The sequence below is a fragment of the Poecilia formosa genome, unplaced genomic scaffold (genome assembly GCF_000485575.1).
Source record: "Poecilia formosa unplaced genomic scaffold, Poecilia_formosa-5.1.2 Scaffold613, whole genome shotgun sequence".
Lineage (NCBI taxonomy): Eukaryota > Metazoa > Chordata > Actinopteri > Cyprinodontiformes > Poeciliidae > Poecilia > Poecilia formosa.
Genome location: NW_006800552.1, coordinates 98,661 through 109,614, shown reverse-complemented (window position 1 = coordinate 109,614; position 10,954 = coordinate 98,661). Strand labels below are relative to the sequence as shown.

Here is a 10,954-nt window from a genome sequence, read left to right as displayed (position 1 = left end):
GGTGTCAAACTCCAGTCCTCAGGGGCCACTGTCCTGCAGTTTTTAGATGTGCCACAGGTACAAAACACCAGATTCAAATGGCTTAATTACCTCCTTATTGTGTAGATAAGACTGCCAGTCCTGCTAATGACCTAATTATTATATTCAGGTGGTGCAGCAGAAGCACATCTAAAATTTTAGGGCAGCGACCCTCAGGACTGGAGTTTGACACCCGTGGCCTACAGCGACACTACAAGTATTGGATTTTCTATTGTTTGTTTTGGTCATTGGAGAGTGGTGGGTGAACCCTATGTTGTCGATGCAATAAGCTTTACTATAAAATCTGATTACAATTACGCCCTAAATAAAACAGATATTTGACCATCATTGTCTTCAAGTCAAAAAACCATTGAAAGGTCAAGCGTGAGCTGGATTAATCCCTAAACGAATAATCTTTGAACCATATTTGGGATTTATGAAACTTTCATTATATTTGTGCAAACACAAAAAAAGCCATTGTTACTAATGTGGGCCATAGCATTGAACACAGAAAAACAGGCTGTGTTCCTGTAATGAAGAGAGCTTCATTACTGGGACTGTTTTTACTTAAGTCACTGTATAGCACTTGAGAAGCACTTTATTTAGCACTGCACTTTAGGCAGAGATTTGCACATAAATAATTTGCACAGGAGAAGTTTTAATTGTATTTATTGAGTATTTTTAGTAATTAGCATGTAGCCTTTTGTTCTGGGCTCTGCACAGCTGCTCCTCCTGTGGAGGGAGGATAATTGTTACTCAGAGAAATGAGCTACTGGTGGGTAAAACTGAGTAAATGTTTGTGCATAATCTGTTAGGTGTGGAGTGCTGATGAGAAGTGACTCACCTGTCTTTTCTGTGTCCTCTCCAGGGTGTTTGGACAAATTGTACTAGTGATGGACCTCCTGAATCCGGGCTTCGAGGCTTGTACCGAGTAAAAAGGGGGCGTGGCCGATGAAGCCCCGCTTCGAGGCTTGTGTTGTCTTGCTGAAAACCACGTGACTGGCAACAAACGAGGCCTCGCATTGCATGGGTCACGTGACTGCTTCATTTTGCGTGTCGGTTTTCAAAATAAAAGCGCGATGAGCCTTGCTGTGTCATGGTTTGTTGTCCATTTGGTCGCATCAGAGGAGAATATTTGTCTTCAGAGGCCAAATAAAATGAACATTGACCAACATATTCGATGTGTATTGATGGCACTCATCAAAATGTTTGTTACTGGTTTTCTCAGTTTGTAACATTATTGATTATTGTGTATGCTGTTTGCATATCTAGATATTTGATAATAAGATTCCATTTCCTTATGTTTTTTGTAGAAAAGCGCCACCTAATGGACGTAATTGAAATTGTGTAAAAAATGCTGTGACACTTTTTTTGTTTTGTTTTATGAAAGGAAGTTGAATGTGGTGCATTCAACTAAGCTCTCTACAGGTTTTTGACCGTTACGTTACTTTACATGTGGAATGCTGCGCAAGATTAAAGAATCATCTGTAACATCGGTTCAAAGAAAAGTAAAGTTCGTCAGACTTGTATGGATGCTGTAAGTATTTCTTTAACTTACTGAAAGACGCACAAAGGCATATCGTGGGACAGAAACGCGTCAACTGAGAGCTAAGCTATGAAGGTCAATGAAGAAAAACGGAAGCTTGTTAAATAATTGTGGCTTACACTGAACGAATAAGCAGCCACAACATAAGTCAAAAAACTGTATATACGGGTGAAAAGACTGATGACATTGTGTTGCCNAAAAAGAACAGATGAAGCTCCGTTAATCAGAGAAACTTCCAGAGATGGTTGGAGATAAATGTTCGTTTTTCGAAAAGTTTCGCAATCAGAGCTCGATGGCGACACCTGCTGGTCGAAGTTAGGAATCGACCAACCGATCAACATTAAACAAAACTGAATTAATTTTTAGAGGTGACTTAATAAATGGCTACAGTTTCTAAATACTGATTATAAGGTGATAATGTTCATTTTAAAGTTATGTTGCTGCCGTTATTCCTCCAGATCAAAGATGATCAGCAGCAGGAGCTTCGGATCTTTTTGCCTAGTTAAATCCAGGAGGTTGTTTTGTTTCAGGCCTTGTCCTGTTGGTCACTGTGTTTAACCACAGGTTTGATCACTGGGGCAGGATCTGTATCAACTGAAGGGTGTTTTTACTTGACTGTGATTTCAAGCAGACATTTTAATTTGTCCATTTTATTTTCAAGTTTTGGAGTTGAAACGTGGTTTTCTCTTTTCACCAAGTGATAGAAAACATCCTGAACTTCAACCCTGGTCTTTGATCAACTACTGATAAATGACAGAATCAGCAAAGAAAAAATGTTAGTATAAAAAAATCTGTTCTTTTTCTTTTAAATGAGAAAACATTTTATTGATTAAAATACAATATGATTCAAATGTAATCTCAAGTTTGAAGAATGTAAAAGTTTTTTATAGAATAGATATTTCTAATCTTTTTTTCATGTTATTACTCCTCTTGATAGAGAAAATGCAGCTGGAAGATATTAAAGAAAACCTAAAACGGTTCCAGCTGCTCCAATAAACCAGCAGAGATAAAGTCAGAGTTCTGGAGGAACTGATAAGAGTTTAATATGTCAGGTTTACTTCGAACTCGGGTCTCTGGAGTTTATCAGATCAGACACAAAGTTTATGAGTTTGGTTGGGTTGGATTTTATTTCTCTATCTAAACTTTAATGATTCCTGCTGAGGACGGGCTGCTTTGAAACGCCAGTCCTGTTTTACTGAACACACCGGTGACTTTTTCTGTCACTGTTTCTTCCTTCATAGCTGCTAATAACAGTTAGCTTCATCAACAGCTCACTGGTGGAAGAGAGAGTATTAAAGTATTAAAACTTGATTTAATGGATCTTTGAGGCAGATAATTTGCCTCCAGAAACTTTAAAGTTATCATACTCAAACCAAACATTTGATCTCTTGTGTTTTCTGTTTCTCTAGACGTCCCAAAGCAACATGAAGATGAGGAAGAGGAAGATCTCACTGACCAGCTCTGTAATCAGATGATGAGCTGGAATGAGAACCAGGAGCGATCAGAGCCTCCACATGACAGCGACAGCAACGAGGAGCTGGGACATCAGCTGCTGAAGGAGGAACCAGAAGCTCCTCGGGTTAAAGAGGAGCAGCAGGAAGTCTGCTGCAGTCAGGAGGGACAGAGTTTTACTCAGACTGTGACTCTGCAACAAACTGTTTTCAGTGGAGAAGAACCAAACTTTGAGCATCTCGACTCCAACAATGTTTCTGCTCTGGAGAACCAAGATGAAGCAGGAAGCTACAGTCCTGCGTTAGCGAGTTGGGCTGAAACTGTCCCAGATGAATCCTGGGAATGTCGCGTCTGTGGGAGAGTCTTCAAATCTCAGTATAACATGTTGCGACATCTCAGAGACCACTCAGGGGAGAAGCCACTGTGCTGTAAAATATGTGGAAAAGTGTTTGTACAAACATGTCATCTGAAAGAGCACATCCAAATGCACACCGGCGCCAAGCCCTTCTCCTGTGAAATCTGTGGGAAACATTTTACCAGGAAGTCTAGCCTGAAAGTTCACAGAAAAACTCACACAGGTGACAAGCCTTATTCATGTGAAACCTGTGGGAAACGTTTTAGCAGAAGTTTTTGTTTGAAAGTTCACAGAAAAACCCACACAGGCGTTAAGCCTTTTTCATGTGAAATCTGTGGGAAAAGCTTCCGTGAAAAATGGTATCTGAAATTCCACAGGAAGACCCACACAGGTGAGCGGCCATATTCATGCCAAACATGCGATGAAAGTTTTAATAGTGTGAATGAACTGATTTGTCACCAGAAAGTCCACAAAACTCTGAGGGATTTCTGGTGAGATCTGAGGTTTCTGGGGAGTCGTTTCACATTTCCCAGTTCTCCAGATGTTTCCGTCATCCAGCCGTTGACTTTCACACTGATGGAAACATCATGTTTTAAAGCTGCTGCAGCAGTTTATTTTTACATTTTTAACATAATTCTTACATCAACATAACCAAGAGGTCCATGCAGTACAATCTGAATATGTTACGAAATGTATGTGAGTCAGGAGTCGTCAAAATGGGATACAGGGAAAGGATGTTACCATGGCAACTCCTTTTCATACATAGAAGGGGTTGGATGAGAGCAGACTTTAACTGGACCAAAATGGCCGTGTTTCCTGTGGTTGATGTTCTGATGAAACACTGTAGACTGTTAACCTGCAGGATGAAAACATTTGTGTTACTTTCTCTGATGAATGAACCGTTTCTCCTGAACACTGATGGACGTTTCAGACTGAAGGTTAAATCTGTTCCAACATTTATTTCTATTTAATTGATTGCTAAATGTTTGACATCCTGAGCTTGATTGCTAAGCAGAGTTGTAAAGTTTAGATTTTTATTTAATGTCCTATAAAACATTTTGTTTTTCCCTGTATGTTAAATGAATAAAGTTTCCTTGCTTGGGGCCATTTTTACTGCTCCAGTTTGTTCTAACATGATTTCAGTCAGAGTTCAGTGGTTCCACATGTCGAGTCCTGATCCAGAGAAACCAGTTCTTCCTGCTGATGTTGGACCTAAATCAGCACCAATCAGGTTCTGGAGTCAAGATATCAACAGAAACATGGAAAAAACTGCTCAGTGATTAGCAGAATGGTTTAAATAGTTATTAGTTTTCTATTAATAATCAATCATGTACAATCAGATCTGTAACTTTGATATAAGAATTTCCCCTCAAAATTGATTCTTAGCCTGAAAAGGTGCCTCTCATTTTTAATTGGCAACAACCTTCTTGATTGAAAATGATTTCAAATTCAAACCTGCCAGCCGTGTCAATACTTTTTGCATAACAATGTGGCCAAACGGACATCATGGTGTTGACTTAATCTGTCAACAGATGCTAAAAATCTGCCAGTCAGTCATATTTTGTCATCGATGTGTTGGTGGTTTGAGTGATGCTCCTACAACAGAGCATATAAATATCCACAGGTACTTTGACATAACACCTGGCATGTCTCTGTGCACTGCTGTGACACAGACTCAGAAAATGAAAGAAGGATCCGTCTTTTCCCTGTCTCAACTACATTGTGTGGGAATTTTAATGAGACAGATTTCGGAGCCGCATGAACAACACAGACCGTTTTTATTTAGTGTGACTGGAACCCAACCTTGGTTCCGACCCGCCTGGCCACTAGGAAATGTCTGGATGGTCCTGATGGCCAGACTGCTCTGGTTGGAATGACAGAAACATTACAACCTGTAAATACAGGCAAGGTATAAATCTTAATGTATTATCAGACTCACATTTCCACAGGTGTTATTAAAAAATAAGCACTGAAGGAAATGAAAATAACTTTTGCTTGTATCCTTGATTATTTTCTGGTCTGTTAATAACAGCTTAGAGAAGTTCTGGTCTGGTTCAGAGAAGGTGATCCGTTTTGCTGCTGTTCGCCTCCAGTCCAGCAGGGGGCGGAAATGGACCAACCAGCTNTTGAAACTGCAATAGCAGAAGCTACTGCCAAGATAAAGGTTTATGAAGACTATGAAGCTCCAGTTAACAAAGATGGAACATTTGAAAGCAAAACCTTCACACAAAAAGGAAGGTGAAAACATGCATCATCCCCGCATGCCAAGAGATTTGCAACAACCAACTTCTCATGACGCTGTTTTTCAGTCAACCCAGCATGTCACTGATGTTCACTCATCTGAACTGTTACATGAAAACATACAGCAGAGTAATAATATAGAGGAACTTTGCAAAGTAATGCAAAAACAGAATGACATCACTGAACTTCTTGTTAAACAACAACAACTTTCTCAGATGCCTTCAGTTGATGTTCCTGTTTTTTATGGTGATCCATTGCATTTCCATTCCTTCATGAGAGCTTTCAATCATGCTATTGAAACAAGGACTGAGAACCCTGCTGATAAACTGTACTATGTAGAACAGTATACAAGAGGTGAAGTCAGAGATCTTGTTCAGAGCTGTCAACGCATGCAGCCACACAGAGGTCTGCAAGAAGCAATGAGGCTACTACAAATCCAGTATGGACATGAGATTCAGATTGCTTCAGCTTATATGGACAAAGCCTTACAGTGGCCTCAAATTAAGCCTGAAGATGGAAAGTCATTGAGTTCTTTTTCTCTTCTCCTCACCAGCTGTTGTAATGCTATGGAAGACATTGACTACTTGGATGAGATGGACAATCCTGTCAACATAAGAATCTTGACGTCTAAACTACCGTATAAGATTCGAGAGAAATGGAGAGCACATGCATTTGAACTACAAGAAAAATGTAAAAAAAAAAGAGCCAAATTCACAGACTTGGTGAGTTTCATCGACAAACAAGCTCGGCTGATGACAGATCCATTGTTTGGAAATATAAACCCGGATCAACCAGCAGAAAAACGAGAAAAAAGAAAGACACATACCAGAAGTGTAAAAGATGATGGTCACAAGAAAAGTAGCTTTGCAACAGACATTACCTGTAAAGAAGAAACTACAATTAAAGCTACTATAGCTGAACCAGAAAGAGATACAAACAACACTGCCTTTTCAACGCCATATCTGTTCTGTAAAAAGAATCACACATTTGAAATGTGTAGTACTTTCAGAGAAAAGCCTCATAAAGAAAAGGTTGAATTTCTGAAGAAATCTGGACTTTGTTTCAGCTGTTTGATCAGAGGACATCTTAGTAAGGACTGCAAACGAAAGATGTCATGTCAGTTTTGTGCTCAAAAACATCCAATCCTGCTTCATGTTTTAAGACTTGAAGAAATTAAACCTGAATCAACCAGTGATGAAAATGAACCACAGGTCTCATCAAGTGCTCTTGCCTCAGTGCTTAAGGAAAATGATTTGACTGGGGACAAAGATGGTATTCTTGCAATAGTACCTGTAAGAATCAAATCAAAGAAAAGTCCAAAAATGGTTGAAACTTATGCCTTTATTGACCCAGGGAGTTCTGGTAGTTTTTGTACTGAAGATTTAGCAAGACAGCTCAATCTCACAGGCAGAAAAACAAAGATTTTTCTTACAACTATGAATAAACAGTCCAGTGTTGGTAGCTACATGTTGACAGACCTGGAAGTGAGTGGTTTGGAAGGATGTATGTTTATCGACTTGCCAAAAGTATTCACACAAAAGGAGAAACCAGTGAGCAAAGCAAACATCCCTCTACAGGAAGAACTGGATCAGTGGCCATATCTGAAAGATGTCAAATTCCCATGCATAAATGCTGATGGTGAGTCTTTTGATCGGAAACAATGCATACAAGGCCATGGAACCCTGGAAAGTGATAAACAGCCAGGACAAAGGACCATATGCAGTGAGAACACCACTCGGTTGGATAATAAATGGACCCCTTAGAGAACCCAACGGAGCATGTTCTCAAATTGAAAAGCAACAACAGGTTACTGTCAACGGAGTCATTTTGCAAACAATAGAAGAACTCACATGGCAACAATACAACCATGATTTCCCTGAAAGAAACTGTGACGACAAGTTGGAGATGTCTCATGAAGACAACCTGTTGGTTGTCTTCATGGAACAAGTAACTCGCTCATTGAGTTCAATAAATTGTCATTACTGTATGAAGCTTCCTGTCAAACATGAGCCTGTCGCAATGCCATGCAACAAAAAATTGGCTGAACAACGTGCACTTAATCTGAAGAGGAAATTTCAAAGAAACCCATCGTTCCATGATGAATACAAAACATTTATTTCAAACATGATGGAAATGGGCTATGCAGTACAAGTACCGGATCAACAACGCAACAGACAGGATGGAAGGGTTTGGTACATACCACATCATAGTGTGTACCACCCTCGTAAAAAGAAGTTGCGTGTTGTTTTCGATTGTGCTGCTTCATTCCAAGGAACTTCCCTGAATGATGTACTGCTACAAGGACCTGACCTTGCTAACTCCCTTATCGGTGTCCTCACTCGGTTCAGGCAGGGTCCTGTCGCAATGACAGCAGACATTCAAGCAATGTGTCATCAAGTCAAGGTTGCAAATGAAGACACAGACCTTTTGAGGTTCTTGTGGTGGCCTGAAGGCGACTTCTCAAGATCCCTAGAAGAGTTTAAGATGGTTGTCCATCCATTTGGTGCCACATCTTCACCTAGCTGTGCCATGTTTGCACTAAGAAGAACAGCTGAGGATAATCAAAGCAAATCATCATCAGAAACAGTGGAAACTGTACTAAATAAATTTTATGTTGATGACTGCCTAAAGGCTGTGGACACCAATGCAAAGGCCATTGTTATGGTTGAAGAATTAATTGCATTGTGCGCCACAGGAGGGTTTCATCTTACTAAATGGGCAAGTAACAGCCGGGAGCTGTTGGCTACCATCCCCAAAGAAGAGAGAGCAAAGGAGTTCAAAGATCTGGACCTAAGTAATGATACATTACCTAAGGAAAGAGCACTGGGAGTTCAATGGTGTACCGAAAGTGATGCTTTCACATTTACCATCAATGTGAAAACCAGACCGATGACAAGATGAGGAGTTCTCTCAGTGGTGAGTTCAATTTATGATCCATTGGGTTTTCTAGCACCTGTCACTCTTCTTCCAAAAACCCTTCTTCAACAAATGTGCAAGAACAAACTTGGATGGAATGAAGAAATACCTGAAGAATTTGCAAGAAACTGGAAAAAGTGGTTGCATGAGCTTGACTTGCTTTCAAGTTTCAGCATTAAGAGATGCATAAAACCACCTGAGTTCAAGTCTACCGTTACATCCAAACTCCATCACTTGCAAGTGAGTTGGGATACGGGACTGTCACATATCTGACCATAAAGAATGAAGAAGGAAAATTTCATTCTGCTTTCATCATCGGAAAGGCCCGTGTTGCACCAATAAAGCAGACTACAATACCAACAATGGAACTTGCAGCTGCTGTCGTTGCTGTAAAAATGGACAAAATGTTGAGGAAAGAAATGCAACTCAACTTAAAAGACTCACAGTTTTGGACTGACAGCACTACAGTGTTATCTTACATCTCATCTGAAACGCACAGATTCAAAACTTTTGTTGCAAATAGAGTTGCAATTATAAGGGAAAACACAAAGCAATCTCAATGGAGATATGTCAATACTTCCCTCAATCCAGCAGACTGTGCATCACGTGGGTTGACAGCAGAAAACTTTTAAAAAAATGAGGAATGGATAAAAGGCCCAACATTTCTTCAAAGTCCAGAAGAGTCATGGCCTCAAGGTCATGAAAGTAAACCTGTGGACCATGATGATGCTGAGTTGAAGAAGAAACTAAACGTAAACTTAATATTGACAACAAGTGCTCCATGTCCTACAAACCAGCTGATTGAGTACTATTCCAGCTGGTACAAGTTAAAAAAGGCTGTAGCACGGATGCTAAGATAAAAAAAAAACTTGTTACAACTTAGCCAACAAAGACAAAGTCAACCAGCAACGCAGATACTGTCAAAAGGATGGATGAGTACAAGACTAAAATGAAAATGAATCCAATGTCAGTACAAGACCTGCAAGATGCAGAAAGGACAGTTGTTCAGTATAGCCAACCCCAACAGTTTCCAGAAGAAATCTCATCTCTGCAAAGAGGCGTTTGCGTGAAAAGGAACAGTGAGATCTATAAATTAGATCCTCTCATTGTTGATTACACGCTGAGAGTTGGTGGCAGACTCTGCAATGCAGCCATGCCTGAAGAGGCTGTACATCCTGCCATTCTCTCAAAAGACATGCACATATCAAAACTCATTCTCAGGAATATTCATGAACGATCAGGACATAGTGGAAGAAACTATGTGCTTTCTCAACTACGACAGAAATATTGGATTCCCAAGGCACATTCATCAATAAGAAAATTGCTTTCANTTAATAAAGCTGCGATGGAGAAACGGATATTTGTTAATCATTGAAACTTTCAGTTGAGCTGAGTTGAAATAAAGGCTCGTTTTTCGAAAAGTTTTGTTATGAAAGCTCGATGGGGACACCTGCTGGTCGATTCCTAATTAATTGCTCATTTAGGACCAATTAATTTTCTCCTGAATGAAGACCAGGGACAAATACATTCTGTCAAATATGACTGAATTAATTTTTGGAGGTGACTTAAAAATTACTGCATTTACTACTAAAAATTGTCCAGTCAGAATGGGATTATAATGTGTTGCTGTTTATTATCTTGACACTGATAGCTGCCGGTTACCTTACAGGTTATCATGTCTGGTGTTAATGTGAGGATGTTCAGCATTTTTAATATATGACCTGTCCAGAAAAAGAATAAATTATTGCTCAAAAAGAAGGTATTTAGTTGGAAATGCTCTTACTTTCTCTACTAAGCATTCTTCGGGTTAATTTCACATTCATGATTTTTTTTTCCAGCCACATTTCTGACCAATAGATGATGGTTCTCCAGTTTCTTTCCAGCTTTTGTTGCTTTGAAAAGTTCTGAATCCAGTTTTAGAAGTTTCTGCTTCTCCTTTAGTAGTGTCACATTGTTTTTTCATGGCGATTTGAGCTTGGCACTGCTGTCAACATGACTTTCAGAAATGAGAAGCTTCTCGTTGCATCTGATGGGGATAAATATGTTGTAGCAGCAGAAAGTTAATCGGATAATCAGAAAGATACTCGGATGTGCAGTGATGACCCAGTAGGAGACTCAGACTCAGACAGCTTAGTTAAATCCAAGTGGCATTTTTACTTCTTACGTTTTAAGTCATGTGTTTAACTACAGTAACCAATAAAACAGACAAGTTTGATCACTGGGACACAGTTTGTTGTACTGAGTATCAAACTAAGGGAGAATTTGTTCATTGTTCAGGTTATTCATATTTTATTCTCTTTTCACTCAAGATGTCCAACTGAACCACTGATGAATGACTCAGTTATTAAACATTTGATCTCTTGTGTTTTCTGTTTCTCTAGACGTCCCAAAGCAACATGAAGATGAGGAAGAGGAAGATCTCACTG

At 39.6% G+C, this 10,954-nt stretch overlaps 1 protein-coding gene across 1 annotated transcript; it reads left to right on the top strand.

The window, feature by feature from the left end:
* Window positions 1-2,962: 2,962 nt before the first annotated feature.
* On the top strand, window positions 2,963-4,486 carry LOC103130183 (gastrula zinc finger protein XlCGF49.1-like). The gene has a single exon (XM_016665729.1). The coding sequence runs from the start codon at window positions 3,036-3,038 to the stop codon at window positions 3,864-3,866; it is 831 nt and encodes a 276-aa protein (XP_016521215.1). The 5' UTR covers window positions 2,963-3,035; the 3' UTR covers window positions 3,867-4,486.
* The last annotated feature ends 6,468 nt before the right edge of the window (window positions 4,487-10,954 follow it).